This window comes from Dreissena polymorpha, chromosome 14 (genome assembly GCF_020536995.1).
Source record: "Dreissena polymorpha isolate Duluth1 chromosome 14, UMN_Dpol_1.0, whole genome shotgun sequence".
Classification (NCBI taxonomy): Eukaryota; Metazoa; Mollusca; class Bivalvia; order Myida; family Dreissenidae; genus Dreissena; species Dreissena polymorpha.
The window spans coordinates 74000658-74023408 of NC_068368.1; the positions used below are offsets into that span (position 1 = coordinate 74000658).

At 35.5% G+C, this 22751-nt stretch overlaps 1 protein-coding gene across 1 annotated transcript in view; it reads right to left on the reverse strand.

The window, feature by feature from the left end:
* LOC127857485 (potassium channel subfamily T member 1-like) overlaps nucleotides 1-22751 on the reverse strand; it is a 125817-nt gene that overhangs the window by 20036 nt on the left and 83030 nt on the right. Inside the window, exons 4-15 of the mRNA XM_052393880.1 lie at nucleotides 21420-21516; nucleotides 16896-16964; nucleotides 14946-15051; nucleotides 12266-12340; nucleotides 11541-11627; nucleotides 10512-10615; nucleotides 9245-9431; nucleotides 8279-8443; nucleotides 7875-8075; nucleotides 6674-6782; nucleotides 5255-5363; nucleotides 2569-2604 (exon numbers count right to left, since the gene is read on the reverse strand). Of these exons, the coding sequence (XP_052249840.1) occupies nucleotides 2569-2604; nucleotides 5255-5363; nucleotides 6674-6782; nucleotides 7875-8075; nucleotides 8279-8443; nucleotides 9245-9431; nucleotides 10512-10615; nucleotides 11541-11627; nucleotides 12266-12340; nucleotides 14946-15051; nucleotides 16896-16964; nucleotides 21420-21516 (1345 nt within the window). The remainder of the gene's footprint in view (nucleotides 1-2568; nucleotides 2605-5254; nucleotides 5364-6673; nucleotides 6783-7874; nucleotides 8076-8278; nucleotides 8444-9244; nucleotides 9432-10511; nucleotides 10616-11540; nucleotides 11628-12265; nucleotides 12341-14945; nucleotides 15052-16895; nucleotides 16965-21419; nucleotides 21517-22751) is intronic.

Here is a 22751-nt window from a genome sequence, read left to right on the forward strand (position 1 = left end):
GAAAGTATGGTTGTTAAGTAATGCGTACCAGAAAGGATGGATGTTCAGTCATAATAATGCTGCATATTTACATGCATGATTATACTAGAGATATAAACAGTAGTAGCAAATGCCCTCCTACGCCACATGTTAGTATCAAGTTGTAACAATAAGACTCTGTGACATGGCCAGTTTTGACCCAAGGGACATTCTTTGAACAAAGATTGTATGAGAACCACAATGCTATGAGACTTTCTCTGTTAAAAGGGGGCTTGATGCATGTGAGTAAAGTGTCAGCCCTTATAAGCCTGTGCAGTCCGCACAGGCTTATAAGGGCTGACACTTTCCGCTAAAACTAGATTTTCAGCAAGAACAACTTTTCTTTCAATGAAAATGTAACAAAAGGGGAAATTGTTGTCCCTGATAAGACTGGGCAGACTGCAGACACTTTACCAACATGCATTGAACCCCCTTTTACAAGAGCCCGGTCCCTGTGTATTTACATATAAACAAGAATAATCATATATCAAACCTTAGGGCGTTAAGAAAAGGTTTTTTAGTTACTTTTCAATGTAAGTCTATAATTATAAACTATTTGACCCTCGGGTGTGGCCAATATTGACCCCAGGGTCTTTAAATAAGTAGAGATCAAAAATGTTCTACACCAAATATGCCACATCTACACAATGTAGATGTTCAAGTTGCAAATATGTACTTTTTTGCTTACAAATTCTAAAGTAACATTAATAATGATAAAAAAATTCTAAGACAAGAATACAAAGAGACGTCCACGGTGATTTTAGTATACTCCCTTTACTTAATATAAAGGAGTATAATAAGAAGGAAATAATCAAAGCACCCCGCCACCAGCATTTTAAGAGGAACAAAAATTTAATGTAAACAAGGCATGTCGTGGAAAAGCCAAGCATAATTCAAATGCATTAAGTGTCATCCTATATAAGCAGGTGCAGGATGATTTCGGATTTTTCTTATTTGTGTCCGGCCAATCTGGGAAGAAACTTATCAAGCTTTAACCCTTTCCCATTCTGAGGCAAATAAATGGCAATGTGCAAACAGCATAAAACCAGAACAGACTGCGAGCAGTGATTTTTTTTGATTTTTTTTGTTACAGCCTGTGGCATTTGCATTGGGAAAATTAGCGCGATAAACCATGAAATTGGGAAACATTATAACTATGATTATAAGAACAGAATAAAAATTGCTAAGTTCATGTTTGACAGCATTTTTATATATAAAGTGTTGCTTTCATGTCTTCTTACAACGTTTAGTAAATATCCTTCCACATGCATATTAAACTTGCAATAATCTATAGATTCTTCAATATACATGTACCATTATGATTTAATCATAATCTCTTTAAGAGTATGAATTTAATTCAGGATGTTTTTTAAAGTAAAATATGATATGGTGTAAACATTAACAAATATTAACAAACACGCTTTTGTGTTCTTGCTGTGTTAATGTTGTATTAAATGGAGCTAAAATAATACATTTCATTTGTTTACCTTTTAATATCTTGCACAATTGACATCCTCAGTTCAATGCTATTTCACTAAACTATACAGCGTGACAAACATAATAAAACAGAATATGCATATGAATCTGAATATACACAGATCTACTAACATATAAATCAAATCATGTTTGTCTCTTTCCATTTTCGAACGCTACTCATCTTAAATGCTTTAACTTTGTGAACTCCAATTTCCCGACACAGATTTCTGTGACGCACGTTCACTGTGAACATTTCTTATAAATATTTGTTGTTGTTCATCTCAAACATAGTATTTTGCGTTAATTGACACACACATTAAATTATCTCCTAACAACCATGTGATATCCGCTATTAATTTTAGTGTTATTTATCATTTTCGCTGCTTATCGCAAACTTCTCGTCTGCTTGCCGCCATCTTGGATGTGTGTAAAAACAGGCGTTAACAATCAGGATACATCGACTCTTGTCGGTATCCTCCGCAATATAGAGAGAGATGTGTGGATAGCAACGTAAAATCATATTCGGCTACATTCGCGAACATTCGTAAGTCAGTTGTCATTCGGCGAAGAATCGACAAGCTCGATCGGCACTCGTTCTACGCAATTAACGCTAAATGACATTGTAATCTTATTGGCTTAATTGGGAAAATTTGGTCATTTTTTGGGAAATTATGGTCAGATTTGTGGGAAAAAACTTCATTTTTTGCAATTGGGAAGCAGCCGAATATCGGCGGTAATTTTGGGCAAAAATAATCACTGGCGAGTAACTCACAATCTGTTCAGGTTTTATGTTATTTTATGTTCATCAGTATCAAAGGGATAGAAAAAAACTTTTAAATTTTGAATTTAGTTAAAAAGGTCTTAGATCAAATTTAACTTTCTAAGGGACTACAAAAAAAATGAATGCCTTGAAATATCATATGTATATAAGTAATAAAGGGTTACGCAGCCTTTTCCACCAAAAGCCTCATATACTGAAAGATTTAGTCAACAGGGGTGCATTCTTATGACAAGTGAAACAGAAAGTGTCATCACCCGATTCATAAATATATAAAAGGTGATTAATTCAATTACCTTCGTATAGTTCCTTCAACAGAACCTTTGCCATATCTATGTGAAAAACAAGGGATGGTGAAAAGAAATCAAGTAAAATAGTGCAAAAATACAAAGAACTACAACTACAATATATTAACCTTGCTCTGGGAAGTCTGGTCTTAATACATTTGCATAAAGTGTTGTCCCAGATTGCTAATCAGGGATGAAATTTTCCTCCTAAACTGTTTTTTAGCTAAGAATAGAACGAAAAATACCATTAACCCTTTGCATGCTAGGAAATTTTTCGTCTGCTAAAATGTCGTCTGCTGAATTTCTAAAATTAGCATTTTCTTCGATTTTTTTTCAAAGAATACTATCAGAATAGCAAACAGTTTGGATCCTGATGAGACGCCATGTTCTGTGGCGTCTCATCTGGATCCAAACTGTTTGCAAAGGCCTTCAAAATTTGGTTCCAGTACTGAAAGAGTTAAAGTGTTCTGCACAGGCTTATATTAGATGACACTTTACTCACATGCATTTAGCCAATTTTACCAGAGCACGCCTCATTTATGTTTTCATCCTTACAACTCTATTTTTCTTACATACGCAGTGTGTGTATGTAACATATGTATATTTTGAAGGTAATGTATTTGAGTTTATTTTGCATGTTATTACACCATGCATATAGCAAATAAGTCCTTAAAGTGGAATTAAAAACCACTGCAAGCACTCAACGCAGAAGTAATATACAATTAATATATTAGTAAAACATGTAGCAAAATTAGTGCACAAAAATGCAAGATTAAACATTTTTAGGTTATTCTTTTTAATTATACCAGAGTTACTAAATAACTAATGCACACTTCTCTATAAACTTTCAATTAAAACATTTACAAAGCAATACTTTTATTTCATGTTGCGTTTTGTGACAGTATTATTAAAAATATTTTTATATTATTTATATTTAAAAAAAAATACTAAAGAGAACAAGAGCACCGCATAACAGGTGCCACGCTCAGCTGCGAGAGCAGTTTTGAATAAATGAAAGGTTGTCAGAAATTTTTAGATTTATTTTTTTATTTTTTTAGAGGTCACAGTGACCTTGACCTTTGACCTAGTGATCCAAAAATGGGTGTGGCATGTAGAACTCATCAAGGTGCAGCTATTTATGAAGTTTCAAAGCTGTAGGTTGAAGCACTTTGATTTTAGAGCTTAAATGTTCAAAACCTTGACAAAAATGTTAAGGTTTTAGCACGACGCGGACGGCGGACACGACTACGTACACTACGAACTGGCTATGACAATACCTCAGGTTTTCTCCGAAAACAGACGAGCTAAAAATAAGCTGTTTTTGAACTACCACAGCATAATTTTTTACTTTTTCTTTAAATTAAATGAAACAAGTGCAAGACACAAACAAAACACAGGTGTTCCATTTCTTCCAGCCCTTAGTAACCCTTTATATTGCCTGGACTGTTGAACAGTTTATTGATTTGATTTTAACAAATTAATGTATGTCATACTTTTAAAAGCATTTTAAATTATAATTAAAAAAAAAATGTAAAACATAGGTGTTAATTATTTTATAACTGTTACAGTTTTTCATTTTATTATCCACTTGAAAACAATGTTTTAAGATATAACCAAACAGTTTTTTATATCATGTATTCCATTGACAACCTACAAGGTTAATTTTTACTTTGGAAACTTACAAAACATGTTTTCAACAATCATGCAATGAAAACAAGCAATGTAGAATACACCTTTTTTGCCAAAGAGGAAACATACAAGGGAGAGTACTCTTGTTTTACCACCCAATGAGTAAATCACAAGGAGACTACTCTTTTTGCCCAATCAGTAATAAACAAGGGAAACTACTCTTTTTCCTCAATGAGTAATACACAAGGGAGACTACTCTTTATGCCAAATGAGTAACACACACGGGAGACTACTCTTTTTGCCCAATGAGTAATAACTAAGGGAGACTACTCTTTTCGCCCAATTCTTAACAAGCAAGGGAGACTACTCTTTTTTCCCAATGAGTAACAAGCAAGGGAGACTACTATTTTTTGCCGAATGAGTAACAAGCAAGGGAGACTTCTCTTTTTTGCCCAATGAGTATCAAGCAAGGGAGACTACTCTGTTTTGCTCAATGAGTAACAAGCAAGAGAGACTACTCTTTTTGCCAAATTAGTAACAAGTAAGGGATACTTCTTGTTTGCCCAATGAGTAGTAACCTGGTGAGACTACTCTTTTCACCAATTACTAACACACAAGAGAGTACTCTTTTTGCCCCATTAGTAATAATCAAGAGCAACTGCTTTTTTTTCCCAGGAAGAGACACACAGGGGAGATAACTCTATTACACACGGAGAAACACGCAAGGGAAACTACTGTTTTTAAAAATTAATAACAAAGCAAGGGAGAATACATTTTTGCCTAATAAATAACAAGCAGGGAGACAACAATTTTTTTCATGGAATGAGTTACAAGGGAGAGAAACTATTATTGGTGTGATCAAGGAATAACAAACAAGGAAGATTATTATTTTACCCATTTACAAACAATATAGACTACTTCTTAACCGAATAAGTAACAGGCAAGGGAGACCACTCTTGTTTTGCCTCATGCATAAAAAGCAAGGGTCTACTTTTTCACTAAAGTTGAAAAAAAAGGAAGACATCTGTATTTGCCCAATGTGTAAGAAACAAGTGAGACTACTTACAGCCCTCCAGAGGTGTGCACGAGCAGTGAGACGAGGGTAGACAACCCAGGGTAGAGACAGTTGTTGGCCAGCAAGGCGTACTTGAATTCATCTTCACAAACAACATGCTCTGAAATAAAATTGATAGAGAATACCAATTAAACCGGTCTTGCTAGGAAGCACAGTAAAAATGTTCAACAAGAATAAAACAAGAAGATTCTGCAACTAACTCACAGGCTGTTCAGGTTTTATGCTATTTGCTGCTCATCAGTATTGTAAGGATGGAAATTAAGCCTTTAAAACTTGAATCTAGTTAGAAAGGTTTATAATTGTATTTCATATACTAAGTGATAACAAAGTCAAAATGCATATCTGAGAGGGAAAAGGTATAGTACTGACTACACAGAAGTTCATTTAGGAGACTTACATTTACCAAGCATTTTCACTGATTTACAACTCCAATCATTGGCATAACTGTCTTTCATGATTATAAAAATTTTAACATTCATGAAGCTCATACTTTATAACCTCTTATAACAATACATTTTTAAGCACAGCGCAGAAAATATCCTTGACTATATAATACCCTTAAAAGCTGATGGTCAGGGAGTAAATTAAAGACAGACAAGAGATGTGTTTGTCAGAAACACAATGCCCCCTTGTGTACCACTTTGAAGCCAGATATTTGACCTTTGACCTTGAAGGATGACCTTGACCTTTCACCGCTCAAAATGTGGAGCTCCGTGAGATACACATGCATTCCAAATATCAAGTTGTTATCTTCAATATTGCAAAAGTTATGACAAATGTAAAAGATTTCGGACGGACGGACAGACTGACTGACGGACGGACGGACAGACAATTAAAAAACTATATGCCACCCCAGGGGCATAAAAAGTTCAGTGCGTAAGGTATCCTTTAGTATAAATCCTTAGCGAGACCTCTGGGCTTCTAACATGAAACCATGGTGAAGTGGGTATATTGTCTGCCTAGCAACCAGGAGGTCATGAGTTCTATCACCACTCTAAAAGCCTTCTTCGGATGTCCCCCATAGACACCAAGTTCTTGTTTTACCAGGGCTTTTTTTCTGGATTTCAGAAAAGGGGCAGGTTTTCAATTTTGTGGAAAAATATTGATAAAACGGAGAAAGGGTAAACTATTTCCTAAAGTTAGCTTGCAATTTAGGGAAAATCGCATCATTTTAAAGAAATTCTCTTTGGAGAAGGGACCTTTCTCTTAAGGGTAGGGTCTATTATAGGCCATAACTAAATAAGGAAAACAAGCCCTGTTTCCAATGGAAACAGTCTAGACTAGAGAGGGTTCAAATAATCCTAAGTCTTTAGATTACAATTGAGCTTAACTAAATAAGTTAAAACTAAACTAACTTGTTGGTAAAAGTCTGCCGTACAAGGTTAAGTATAAAAAAACTGATTGCCCTACCAGCAAACTTCACGTGGATCTTGTTTTCTGGCTTGAACAGCTGAATGTACTGCTTGCATTTTGGGGCAAAGTCCTTCACAGCCCAGGATCGCAGAATGGTGTGCTGGTCCTAGACAACAGAAATGATAAATAAGTGAGTTGTTACACTTGCTAAAATGTGAAACATAACAAGAACTCAAATTTACTACAAATAGCAAGACTATTGGCAAGCAATATATGTCCCCTACCGGCTCCACCATTGTCAGATTTTTTGTTGGATCTTTTTTTATATATTTGTTGCCATAGCAACCAGAATTTTGGACTAAGGAATAAAATGAAATGATATGCATAATGTCCGTATTGCCATCTATCCATGTTTCAAGTTTCAAGAAAAAATGTGAAGAACTTTTAAAGTTATCGCAGGATCCAGAAAAGTGTGACAGACAGACTCACATGCAGACAGACACACAGAGCAAATATCACAAGTCCCCTTCGGTGAAACCGGTAGGGGACAATAATCATGGGGACCGGTGAAACCGGTAGATGACAATAATCATGGACCGGTGAAACCGGTAGGGGACAATAATCATGGAGGTTGTTGGTTAAAAAAATTCAAACAATACATTTCAAAATGTCATCTTCCCTGAAATTTGTTAAACAATGTCTAATCAAGGAAAAAATAGCGTGTGAAAACAGAATATGGGGAAAAGTCTTATTTGTTGTGACTGACAGAGGAATAATATTTCTATCTACGAGTTTCTTTTTGTTTGCAGGGGGGGGAAGGAACTAAATAACTAAATGAAGATGAAACAACTTTCTGAACAAATGTAACCTTTATTCGGCTTTAGAATGAAACAAGAGCTGTCACCATAGGATGACTTATGCCCCCTTTAAACGCTTGATAGAAGTTATGAGCCTTTTTCGAAACCTAAACACAGATTTCAAAACCTAAACACGGACCCTAAGTTCAAGTTCAAGGTCACAGGGGTCAAAATTTGTGTGCGTATGGAAAGGCCTTATCCATATACACATGCATGCCAAATATGAAATTGCTATCTGAAGCGACATAGAAGTTATGAGTTATTTTTCAAAACCTAAACGCAAAGTGTGACAGACAGACAAACAGATGGACGGACGGACAATCCGATCACTATATGCCCTACTTCGGGGACATAAAAATGCCAAGTCTCAATAAACAATACCAAAACCACTCAAGACTCACAGCAATAGTTCTGTTTTCCAGGTATCTCGGGGCCAGTATAAAGCATGCTTCAGCCTGGGCAATGCGGCAGCGTTTGAGATCCGTGTCTCGGAGCACTGATCCTCTCATGTAGACAACACGCTGGGACCACTTCGGATCCTTCAAGATCACCTGCATGTTGATGTCCATAGCATCAGCTGCCATGAGTACAACCACATGCTCCTGGTGGGAAAAACAGACTTGTTAGGTAATGAATAAAAATATAAAGCAAGAGTGTCATGGAAAAGCTGATAAATGTTTTAAATTATTAATTTAACTTGAAACAAAAGGCAAATGTGTGTATGTATAATCACATTTTTAAATAATAATAGCCAGACTTTGTCTCTGTGTGTAGTGTCTCTACATGTTGCACATCAAATTCTCACCTCGAGTTTTGGATGAGCGTAGAACTCCAACAGGAAGTCCATGACGGTTTCGGTCTGCAGGGTGCGAGACACAACCACCACGTGCTTGTTGCCCGAGGCTCGACGCTCCGAGTACTCACTGCCCATCTTCATACGCTCCACAATGGTAGAGCCTATAGTCTGGATCTGGAATGAGGCACGCAATATGAATGTCTTGACCCTTAAATCACTTTAAAAATCAAATAGAGGATATTCGTTGGGTTTGGTGGATTATCGATTTTAATTCACGAGTGATCATGGAAAATAATATTTAATAAATACATATTTTCTATGATCACGAGTGAATTAAAATCGATATTCCACCCAATCCAACAAATTTTCTTATTATTTTATGCTTTTTTTTCACAGTTTATATTCATTGTTAAAGAGTTTGACTAAAGAATTTTGCTTAGATAATGACGTCATTTCGTCAAAAAATGACGTCATTCCACAGTAAACAGTGAAAATTATTGATAATTTTCACTGATAATTTTCACTGTTTGAAACAATGAAATTTTCAGTTTTAATTCACTGATATTTCTCTATAAACCACCGGAAAGCATAAAATAAAATAAATTAAATTTGTAAAACATTCAAGTTTTGAAGGCTTCATTCCCAACAATTAGGTACTGATTAGCTGCTAACAGCTTGAAACCTCAACAGCCTGGGCGTGGCTTATAAAGCCATTTCACTTTGGTTTTAAAGGGAAATGTGTTAGGAATTGAGAAACAACGCTAATATTCCCAATAGTGTACACGCACATAGAAACATGTCACACCTTTTATTTATTCAGACTGTACCATTTTTACTGATTGTCCCATTCCCACAATCATTTAATAAGTACTTATCATAATCTTATTTTTGTAACATAAAATACTGTATTAGTCTTCAGAACGCGCACTTTAGACTTCAAATACAGCCTACTTATAACAAGGTAAAGATTCTTACCTGCATGGGAATTAAAGCAAACGCCACACAAATCATCACAATCATGAACAAGCGGGAAGGCCAGATGTCGGGCGAGATATCTCCATACCCGACCGTGGAGAACGTCACGATCACATAGTACAGAGCATCAAAGAACTTAAGGCGGTTGAAGGAACTTGCCCTCTGGATGTGCTCAACACCACAGATACTGAAAATAAAGACATAAAATGAATACAAAATGTTTGTTCCTCATTCAGAGAAAACTTAGCTTAAAACATGTATGTAAAATGTTGTCTTAGATTATTATCCTGTGCAGTCCACACAGGCTAATCAGGGAAGACACTTTCTGCATTTAAGGTATTTTTTTGTTTAAAGAAATTCCCTTCTTAACAAAAATCTGTTTCAGCGGAAGTGTTACCCCTGATTAACCGTGGACTACAAAAACTCATCTAAGACGACATTTTACAAACATGGTGTCTTGTTCTGAGAAAATTGGGCTTAATGCATGTGCGTAAAGTGTCGTCCCAGATTAGCCTGTGCAGTCCGCACATGCTAATCTTGGTTGACACTTTACGCACATGAACTAATCCCAGTTTTCTCAGAACGAGAAACTTAAAATCTTAAGTGATAAAGCTGACAGAAATGTTGACCAGTGAAACATACTAATTACAGACATCAGAAAGTTCAACATAATAATGTAAGATCATTTGAAATTTGGAAGCATGAAAATACTTTTTATGGAATCTGTATCGGTCATTTTCAACCCACAAAATCAACTAAAATTAATGTCCCACAAATAATGCTTTCACAGTATTTCAGATTCTTATTTGATTACTAGACTTTCAAACAAACTTTTCCGTAACATCTTCACACAAAGAACCTTTTATAACAATGTTTTATAAACTGACTAGTTGCACACTTTCTTTCAAAAAAATAGGTAAAAACAAAGTCATTTATAAAACATTAAAAACACTTTTAAACTCAGTTTCAATTTGTTTAGGCATTAAAAAAGCAAACCCTGAGTTGTTGAACATCGAATACCAGCCTTCCTCTGTGAAAAAGGGGTTAAATGCATGTGAGTATACATGTAGTGTGGTCCTAGAGTAGCCTGTGCCATCGGAACAGGCTAATCTGAGGCGACATTTTCTTTTGCAGAAAGTGTTGTCCCAGATTAGCCTGTGCTGACTGCACAGGCTAATCTGGGACAACAATATATGCGCATGCATTAAACCCTCTTTTTACAGAGCAAGGTTCACATTCATTTTGCCTGTTTGGTGACGTTGCTTACGTGGTGAATACCATACAGCACATGGTTGCTATGAGCACCAGGCACTGCTGGGACAAAGTCACGGAGATGGTCTGGAAACGCTGCCTGGTCCGATGAAGATCATTCTGAAATTGTTTTATTGTATATGAGCTATTGCAATGGGAAAAACAAGCTTACCGGTAATGCATGTGCATCCTAGATGAACATGTGCACTCCACACAAGCTAATCTGGGACAACATTTTTTAACTGAAATGCATTTTCCATTTAAAGTTTCTTCTTAGCAGAAACCCAATTTAGTAAAAAAAAGTGTCACTAGTGATAAGCCTGTTTAGACTGCATAGGCTAGTGTGGGATAATACTTTGCGCACATAAATTTAACTTTTTCGAGAACAAGGACCATATGTTGATACATCATACATGTATGAGCCAGATGTTATTATAATGTAACATTTTCAAACACAAATTCATTTCTTTTGGCATGTCTATGTAAAGTAATGCTGATATGGTCTAAAGACTGCCGATTTTATAATCTGAACCATAACAAATGATTCAATATAGAATACCTCATTGTGTAGTTTCGCACTTTAAAACTTATATACAAAAGTTAACATTTAATAATACAATGCACTATGAAATTGTTGTACTTCAGTCACTGATTCAGAAGAGAAGTGCACAAATACATTGATTTACTGAGTTGCAGCCTACATGAACACATTGATTTACTGATTTGTAGCCTAAATTTATACATTGATTTACTGAGTTGTAGCCTATATTTATATATTGATTTACTGAGCTGTAGCCTACATGAATACATTGATTTACTGAGTTGTAGCCTGCATGTATACATTGGTTTACTGAGTTGTAGCTCATATTAATATATTGATGTACTGAGTTGTAGCCTACATTGATATACCGAGTTGTAGCCTTTATGTATTCATTGATTTACTGAGTTGTAGCCTACATTAATATATTAAGTATAAGATTACATTAAATATGCACCATGAACAAACACTTCAACTTACTAATTGCAACACTTAGTCTCTACTTACCAGCAGTCTATCCAGTGCCTTTTTTGCTAGCCAGCAACTAAGGAACGAAGGGACATAGAGATTTTTTAACATGGGGGGATATGCCAGCTGAAAATAGAATTAGGGGACATCAAATTCTGTAGTATAGGGGACAAGATGGCATAGAAAAATATATATAGCTTTACAGATGCATGTAAAAAACTAATTTGCCTTAATACATGTATACCCAATATGTTTTTTGATGTACATTGAAATGGAGCTGCTAACCATCATGATGTATTTTAATGGTGCTAATTTATGTGACTATTTATGGAATGCAGCTACCTTTTGAGAAAATGTATGGAATGTAGCTTCTTTAAAAGACAATGTATGGAATGTAGCTACTTTATGAGACTATGTATGGAATGTAGCGGCTTTATGAGACGATGTATGGAATGTAGCTACTTTATGAGACGATGTATGGAATGTAGCGACTTTATGAGATGATGTATAGAATGTAGCTTCTTAATGAGACCATGTGTGGAATGAGCTACTTTATGAGACGATGTATAGAATGTAGCTACTTTATAAGATGATGTATGGAATAAATCTACTTTATGAGACGATATATAGAATGTAGCTACTTTATGAGAGGATGTATAGAATGTAGCTACTTTATGAGACGATGTATGAAACATAACTACGTAAGCGACAAGACATAAAATGGAGCTAACAAACATGATGATATATGGTATGGGAATACGTACCGTAACAATGTATGGGATGGAGCTGAACACTTCCAGGAAGAAATGACCCTGCAGGAAATGGTCCAGGCGCCGCCCCTGAATTGTGGGTCACATAATATCGGACATTTGTGTCAGTATAAAATATTTTACTTTCAGTATCTTGCACAGAAGTAAGCAAATATTAGTGACTACAAACATTTCTTGCCATATTGATGAAAAACTGTTTGTTTTCGCTTTTTTCTGTTTGTTTTTTTCTTTTCTAATTGTCTCTGTTTTTGTACATAACTTTTTAATGACAATATATATTCATATTGGATAAAACAAAAAGGACTTATCTATATTTAAAATCACACAAATGTGAGCACAATATTACAAGTGTGTAAAGTCTAAAGGTTTGCTCACAATGTAACATGACATTTACAAACCTATTCATCAAACTAAAAGCACACTAACTAAAACCAAGTTATGGGCAAATAGCATTTCTGATCGCACAGACACTTTCTAATTTCATATCTGCTCAAATCTAATCTAAATTAACTGGTACTGTGAACATCAAGATGCATAATGTTACTACCAATGATGATATGTAATGCCAAAATGTGAACATCAAGATGCATAATGTTACAACCAATGATGATATGTAATGCCAAAATGTGAACATCAAGATGCATAATGTTACAACCAATGATGATATGTAATGCCAAAATGTGAACATCAAGATGCATACTGTTACATCCAATGATGATATTTTTATGCCAAAATGTGAAGCCTGCCTTAGGCTTTTAGTGCTATCCAGATAAAATAAATACTTTTGAAACAAGAAACCGTCGGAGACAGGTGATGCTCCCCAAAGTTTTTTTTTGTCACAATATTGCACTATATATTCAGATAAAAGGAAATGTCTTGAGGACAAAGTAGTTGGGGGTACAAGAATTTTTTATAGAAAATTTCAAAGGGCCATAACTCTGTGAAAAATCATCAGACCAGGGGCAGTATTCCAGTTGCTTCTTCAGTTAAAAAATAACTTAAGTTGAAATATTGCGCAATATTTTTTCTTATCCCCGCCATTTTTTCTTTAAACATAAGATTTCATTTAAGTTAAATTCTGGTAGCTTCATAAACTTAATAAATTTCTTTACTCTGTGTATTTTTTCTCATATATTTAAAATTAAAGAGAAATACTAAGCGTCTCATGTGTTATTTTTTACATTTCAAATTTAACTAAAACAAGATGCGTTTGTGAAACACAATGTCCCACTATATGACGTTTGACCTTGAAGGATGACCTTGACCTTGTGAAGGATGACCTTGACCTTTTTCACCACTCAAAATGTGCAGCTCCATGAGATACACATGCATGCCAAATATCAAGTTGCTATCTTCAATATTGCAAAGGTATTCATAAAATAAGCGATTTGGGCCACATATATTTGACCTCTGACCTTGAAGGATGACCTTGACCTTTCACCACTCAAAATGTGAAGCTCCATGAGATGCACATGCATGCCAAATATCAAGTTGCTATCTTCAATATTGCAAAAGTATTTATAAAATAAGCGATTTGGGCCACATATATTTGACCTCTGACCTTGAAGGATGACCTTGACCTTGACCTTTCACCACTCAAAATGTGCAGCTCCATGAGATACACATGCATGCCAAATATCAAGTTGCTATCTTCAATATTGCAAAAGTATTCATAAAATGAGCAATTTTGGCCACATATATTTGACCTCTGACCTTGAAGGATGACCTTGACCTTGCACCACTCAAAATGTGCAGCTTCATGAGATACACATGCATGCCAAATACGAAGTTGCTATCTTCAATATAGCTAAAGTTATTGCAAAATGTTAAAGTTGGCGCAGTCAGACCAACAGACAGACCAACAGACAGGGCAAAAACAATAAAAATTTACTTAAGAAATTTCTTAACAAATTAAATAACACAACCATATTGCTGACTGCACATAGAGTACTAACAAAGTCTGACTATAATGTAGAGTATTTAAACCTCATCCTGGGAAAACAGGGCTTAATGTAAATGTATGAGCATAAAGTGTCATCCCAGATAAGCAGGTGCAGTCTAGAAAGTCTTATCAGGGCTGGCACAATCCTCTTTTATAAAGTTTTTCCTTTAAAGAAGTTGTCTTTAAAACAAAATCTAGTTAAGGCAGACAGTGTCTGCCCTGATTAGCCTGTGCACCGTGCACCGTCTTATATTGGACAACATTAAACGCAGAAGCATAAAGCCTAGTTTTTTTTTAAGAATGTGGCTCATTTTAATTAAGAGACAGACACAAACTAAAACATGACAGGGAAGTCCTTCTACAACATTTAACTTACCGCAACCAACAGTGAAGCTTTGATAAAATAACATATTACTTTAAAAAAAGGACACATGTTTTATGTCACCAGCCAAACTAGTTGGGACATTAAGGGTTAACTTAATGGAGCTGTAATTAATAAATATGAAGCTGAAACAAATATATTTATACACATAACTGATTATTAAATTTAAGAAAGAGCATTCTATATAATTAGGTAATATACCCCCCCTCAACGAAAACAAACACAACAAAGAATATGTATATGATTGAGCTTAATTCAGTTACCTACATCCATGAATCAGCTTAGTAAATATATTTGCATATTACAATTATTTCAATACATTAAATACATATTTCAATATAATGCATTACCTTGGCAATATATATTTTCAGCAAGGCCTTGAAGAATGTGACAAAGGCTAGCACGACCTGTATGACCCACAGCCACAAGGGTCTCTCCACCCATAGCAACACATACCTAGCAACCAAAGAAAAATGAGGCTGACATAGTCATAAAGTGCAAATGATCCAGATTACATGCCACAAAACATAAAGAAGACCTGTGTTTGTGAAACACAATACACTTCATCTGTAAGTAATGTATGTTTAGACTCTTATACCAAAAATGAGATCATTATCTGAAAGCGTTGCGTACAAATTGTGCAGACAACAATATGTTATAATTGAGTTCTAAGGCCAAGGCCCATAACTTTGCCAAAAAAATCAATCAACCGTAATGAATTTCACACTTTATCAGTAAGTCATGTAGGTTAACTCACAAACCAAAAGTCAGCTCAATAACTGTAAGCATTGCGTAGTAAAACTTCGGAACATGGTTATTATAGAAAAAGTCCAAGGCACAAAACTTTGCCCAAAATTAATGGACCAAAATAATTGTCACACTTCATCTGTATCTCATGTACGCAGACTCACATACAAACAATCAATATCTTAAAGCATTGTGTTAACAAACCTGCGGAAAACGGAATGACAGACAAACAGATAGTGCGACTGCTATAGGCGGTCCCTACAGAGGAGCATAAAATTTTTGTTAAAAGGTCACTTCAGCCTCTCTATGAGTTACCAGTGCATGTGCATTGAGTATGAGCACAGGCTAATCTATACGACACTTCCTCCTTTTCTTGTTCTTTTGGTATACATAAAGCCCCATGTAAGCAAAAATCAAGTTTAGGCAGAAAGTCTCGTGTTTGATAAACCTTTGCAGACCTCATCGGCTAATCTGAAACAACACTTTACTCACATGCAGTAAGCCCACTTGACTCACATGCAGTAAGCCACATTTTACTCACATGCAGTAAGCCCACTTTACTCACATGCATTAAGCCACACTTTACTCACATGCATTAAGCCACACTTTACTCACATGCATTAAGCCACACTTTACTCACATGCATTAAGCCACACTTTACTCACATGCAGTAAGCCCACTTTACTCACATGCATTAAGCCACACTTAACTCACATGCAGTAAGCCCACTTTACTCACATGCATTAAGCCACACTTTACTCACATGCATTAAGCCACACTTTACTCACATGCATTAAGCTACACTTTACTCACATGCATTAAGCCACACTTTACTCACATGCAGTAAGCCCACTTTACTCACATGCCTTAAGCCACACTTTACTCACATGCAGTAAGCCCACTTTACTCACATGCATTAAGCCACACTTTACTCACATGCATTAAGCCACACTTTACTCACATGCATTAAGCTACACTTTACTCACATGCAGTAAGCCCACTTGACTCACATGCAGTAAGCCACACTTTACTCACATGCAGTAAGCCCACTTTACTCACATGCATTAAGCCACATTTTACTCACATGCAGCAAGCCACACTTTACTCACATGCATTAAGCCACACTTTACTCACATGCATTAAGCCACACTTTACTCACATGCATTAAGCCACATTTTACTCACATGCAGTAAGCCACACTTTACTCACATGCATTAAGCCACACTTTACTCACATGCATTAAGCCACACTTTACTCACAGGCATTAAGCCTTGTTTTCCCAGAGTAAGGCCCAGTATAAATGAGCCGTGCTCTGTGAAAAGAGGATAAAATTAATGTGCGTAAAGTGTTGTCCCATTAATCATTGACGACACTTTCCACCTAAACTGGATTTAAGAAAAGAAGAGACTTTCTGTAAATGAAAAATATCATGAAAGCGGAAAGTGTCGTTCCAGATTAGCCTGTGCGGATTGCACAGGCTAATCTGGGATGACACTTTATGCATATGCATTATGCCCAGTTTTCCCAGAACACGACTCAGTATATAAATGTACCAGTTCACGTCTCCCTTCTCGCTGATCTCTGTTTCGTTGCCATTCATGCAGGGCTGAGGATGACCGTCACTGAAACAAAAAATAAAACATGAGATTAAGTAGCCACTGGGTGACAGAGGTTTTGGTTGATGGTTTTGATATTATGTTAGAGATACATCATTTGAAAAAAAATTGAATGGACCAAGTTTTAGCAAATAAGGTTAATGTAAAGATTATATAAAAATAAAAATAATCATTAGTTACTTTTTTTAACTCTTTCCCACTCAGAGGCAAAGTGAAAATGGCAGGGCTCGAAATTAACACTCGCACACTCGCAAAATGCGAGTGAAAAATACCGATTGCGAGTTAAGTTTTCAGCCACTAGTAATTTTTTGCGAGTAGAGAAATAGTGAAAAAAACACAGTATTATTGCTAAATGCGTTCGACGTCCTGAACGCTAAACCATAGGTCATAGAACGTCCTAATACCCGTATGCGGAAACGCGCACCTTGTATATAGACTGGTATACTTATAGTATAGATACGAGGATGGTATTGGTACAAAGAACGTTAAACAGTCGACTAATTCACACGTGTTCATTGAACTTGAACATACATGGCGTCGAAGCGAAAAATAACATGTAGTTTCTTTTTGCCCACAGATGGAAATAACAATACGATAGATAAAGCAAAGTTAACTGTTGAATAAAAAAAACGATATTAAATTATGTGTCCAGCAAAATTTGCGAGAATGTTTTTGATTTTGCGAGTCGGTATTAAAGCTGCTCGCAATGTTTTGCAAGTAGAAAAAAAAATTAAATTCGAGCCCTGAATGGCTTTGTGCAAACAGCATAAAATCAGAACAGCCTGCGAGTAACTCGCAGTCTTTTCATGTTTTATGCTGTTTGCTGCTCATGATACCTTAGGATTGGAAATGAAGCCTTTAAAACTTGAATCTAGTAAGAAAGGTCTTTAATTAAATTGAACTTTCAAAGGGACTTCACAATAAATGTGTGAAAATACGTATCTGAGTGGTAAAGGGTTAAACATCACAAAAATCAAAACAGTGGGATTGACTATTTGTATGCCGCCGATAATATAATGTATGTTATCAACAAATAAAATGACCACAAAGACATATTTGAAGTTGAATTACTTTAAAAGTTATAATGCCTCCAACAGTATAATGTATGTTATCTAAAAATATAATGACCACAAAGACTTATTTGAAGTTGAATTACTTTAAAAGTTATAATTGTCATATTTATTAGGGTAAAATACACTAGTTTGTAGCACTTACATGGCCTTGACGTCCAAAGCATCATGTTACCGTTTTATAGCGGGGGAGGGCTATTAGCATTGGATGGATTACATTACAAATTTGTTAATTTACTGTATAAATTAGACAGTAAATTGTAGTAATTTTTATTGCATACCAAGCGTAAGAGGATATAATTGTACTTTAATATTACATATACCGTCTTTATCCTAATTAATGCTCCCACCCTAATAAACCCGCCCCTATCGTAAAATAAAATGAAGGAGTGATCAAAATAATAGCGCCCCCTTTTCTCGGCGGCTAAGGGGTAAAGTAATTGCATTTTATTGACAGAACATTCTTTTTTATCAACAAGGTACAGTACAGCTCACGCAAAACCAACAAATTCCGCAATCCACGGAGTTTGACGACATCAAGTGTTCGCGGAGTTGACTCGGCATCGACCATCTGGTTGCCTCATCTGTTCGCTGAGACACCCCTTGGCATGATTACAAGTTCCGAATCATAAAGTTTATTAAATTACAGATTAACTACGTTCGGACATAAACTATCAAAGCCAATCCCCTCCCCAAAAAATAAAATTAATTTGTCTGTAAGACAATAAGGGATTGTTAGCGTTGTTGTTTTCAAATTTCAACATGTATTTCACACTGTGACAGTTTTTTCTGTCTTTTTAAATGCCGCGTATAAAACAAAACCGTGTTCGCACCTAGCTGTAGGATTCTGCACCTTGATGAGTGATAATTGCGTGTTTGATAAGGCAAATAACAGTTTGAAGCCATAGAGAACTCATAACTGATTGTAATAATCGTATTTTCCCGAGTCTCTCGATTCCTCGATACATACGTTGTAACTGTCTCAATCGCATACATGCAACTTCTCCCGTCTTTATCCATTACTCGATAATCTCGCATATGCCCGATTACCATTCTTAAAAGCAAATTCTGGTTAATATTGATGATAAAAGTGCTCAATTTCTGCATATGCTTCTATTTAAAGATTTGATTAAATAAGCGCCCAATCAGGACAGTTGTATTACAACATGCGTAAATCACCTGACATGGTTTGCACTCGTGGTGAACAGCTATTTTCGGCTTCAAATTCTAGCCACATATACATAGTGCACGTGAATTAAATGAATTTCTTTGTTCTGAAAAAAGCGCGCGAAAATTGGCGTGGGTGTATTTATTTGTGAATAAACATTTCATAGTGGGTAAAACATTGAGATCATTAATTTTAATTTCAAATAAAAGTCGATGTTTAAAGCAAGTCTCGTCTCCGAGATTAAACTGTGTAAATTTCTTCAATATGGTTACTGACCTACATTATTTTTACAGATGACATCCGATGGTAACTGTATGAAGTATGCAGAAAAGCTGACGAAATGTTAAAACAATCGCGTATAAATAAGAATAACAGGGTATTATCTGTATCTGTTTCTTATATTCGTTAATTTGAAATTCTTTTATTCGTTAATTTGAAAATTATTTAACATTTGTTATAGTATACAATCAATATTTGTACATATTTCTCTTTTGCGAAATCGCCGCGTGTCAAGATGCGGCGTGATTCGGCGGATCGATGTCGAGGCAGAAACAGAATGATAATGGGGTGCAGTATTCTAGTAAAACTAATTGTGATATGTTTACGATTGCTCAATGAACTTGGAACTTTTTGCAAATACCGGTAAACATATTTTACGTGTTAATTCATATTATACCTAAAGTGAAATAAACGTGCCCCCTTTGTGATTTGCATCGCGCCCGGGCGCGTTTATTAGGATAAAGACAGTATATATAGATCAACTGTCGCTGCCTTGTTCGTTATATGCACTTATGTAAAATAAGTTTTACATAATTATGATATGCTAATTTATTCAGTAATTAGATGACAATGGTCCTATATTTTGCCTGTTTTACACACTATAATAGTCTATATGATCTAAAAACTGTTCTCATATGAATCATGCTTATTTATTATAACAAAATTAAGGTTCTTTAGTAACATTGATCTCCAAAATAACCATTTTTGTCATCTAGCTATAGATATCAACAAAATATTAAATATATCAAGTTTCAGGCTACCTTTGGACTTTAAATGTACGATAACAATATTTGGTTGGCCAATTTCCTGATTTTCAACCACATTCAAATTTTGTGTAAATATCACTTAGTAAAGTTTCATAAGTTTAGTGAGACGCCTTTTTTAAATAAATGAGTCTTGGTTTTTTGCATGTGCATAAAAATCAAACAAAACCAATCATAAAGTGTCATCCCAGATTAGCCTGTGCAGTCTGCACAAGCTAATCAGGGAAAACACTTTACACCTTAACTAGCTTTTTATTTCAAAGAGATTTCCACTAAATGAAACATTCTATAAAAGCATAAAGTTTTGTCCCTGATTAGCCTGTGCAGACTTCACATAATAATGGTTTGACACTTTATGAACATGCAAGTTTACCCTGAACAAGGCTTTCCCTTATCCCAGGTTTTACCAAATGCTTGACCATTGCTTCCTAGGAATAACTCACCATTCATATAAGGTGATGTGGTAATTTTAATTGAATACCAAGTATAAAAGGAAATAAATGAGCTGCCCTTTCAGAAAACTGGGCTGTAAAGTGTTGTCCCAGATTAGCCTGTGCAACTGCACAGGCTAATCAGGGATGACAATTTTTGCATACACTGGATTTTCACCAAGAAGAGACTTTGCTTTAAGCGAAAAAAATGCCATACAAGTGGAGTTTTGTCCCTCATTAGCACTGAACAGCAGACTGCACAGGCTAATCTGGGATGACACTTTACGCTCATGCATCAAGCCCTGTTTTCCAAGAGCAATGTTCAATTGTCCCAGCTCAACCCTGGCTTTGTTTAATGCCTTATCTGGAGTTTTGTCCAGTGCTTGTCAGTGTCTTCACAAGGGACCACTTACTAATCATATCTGCGCTTTGGGAAAACAGGTCTAAATACACATGTGTAAAGTACTGTCCAATATAAGTCTATGCAGGTCACACAGGCTTATCTGGAATGACATTTTCTACATACACTGGATGTTCTTTTGGAAGAGACTTCCTTCAAACAAAGCTTTTGTAAAATGGGAAAGTCTTGTACCAGAGTAGCCTGTGCAGACTGTGCAGGCTAATCAGGGACAACATTTTGCTCACATGCATTTAACCCCATTCTCCCAATTTTCTAAATTTAAGTATTTATACTAGTACCCTTTAGAAAGAGTTTACTCAAATCATCATCAAAGAATCAGAAAGCTTACCATTCATATTTAGTGACATCGTCCAGGATGACTCTCACCACATACAGGACACATACGAGACTCTTAGCTACGAGGACAAACACTGCCGATGCCAGACCTGCAAATAAATAAACCAAATAAATGGTTACTATATTATTCTTTTACTGAGATTTTTACTTGACAAAAAAGTCAATACTGAATGTTATTAATTAACGCCCCAATCCTAACACACATCCCCCACTGTTTTCTATTATTGTTATATCCTAAGATTTTACTTGAATAAAGTCAATACTGTACATTCCTTAAATAATGCATCAATCATAACAGACACCCATCTCACGTTTCTTTTTAATATAAAAAAGAGCCTTCATAGATTTTTGAAGACTAATACAGAAAGAACTATTTTGTTGCATGACTGTCAAATTATTCTGTTCAACAGTTTTATTTATACAAATATAATTAAACATCACCACAGGGTATTCATCCGAGAAGATGAAGTATTAAAAACCAACTGGAAATGTGTCACAGACACTGATGTCCCCACACCACATAGTTAACCCGTTACCATTTAGATACCTATTTAACCCTTTACCACTTAGATAAAAAAAATTTACCCATAAATTTTGTAGTCCCTGAGAAAGTATAATTTAATTTAATGCCTTTCTTACTAGATTCAAATTTTAAAGGCTTCATTTCCAATCCTTAGATACTGATGAGCAGCAAACAGCATAAAACCTGAACAGAGTAATACTCCCTGACTGCACAGGCTAATCTGGGATTACACTTAACGCACATGTATTAAAACCCCTTTTCACAGAGCACGGCTCATTTATTTAAGGTGTGATCACTTGAAGCAGAATAAATCTATTGTCTTCATCCTAAAATTCCAATGTTAACAGTGACATACAGCATGTAACCGAGAACAGACATCAAGATTTGTTACATAACAATAAATTAACAATGTTAACAATTTACATAACCTGACATTTATCTTAGCTAAAAACAAGTACAAGCCCTTACAAACCTGTTTTAACTGGATAGTAAAAACAGATGAGTTTAAAGATTGTATAATACTAGTGCACAGAATTTTCTTAAGATGTTTTGTCAGAAGATTGGAGGGCTAACCACCTCTCATTTCCATTGACATCTGGCCCCATGTTCACAAAACGATTTTGCAATTGAAAATTGATTTTAACTGACATTGATTTTCATTTTTGCCTATCAACTACAATGGAAATCCATTTTCAATGACAAAGAAAAATTGATTTTCGATTGCAAAAAATGTCTTGTGAACACAGGGCCAGGTCATCCATGCCCAGGCGCTGAGCATGGCCGGTCCAATCCATATTGAGC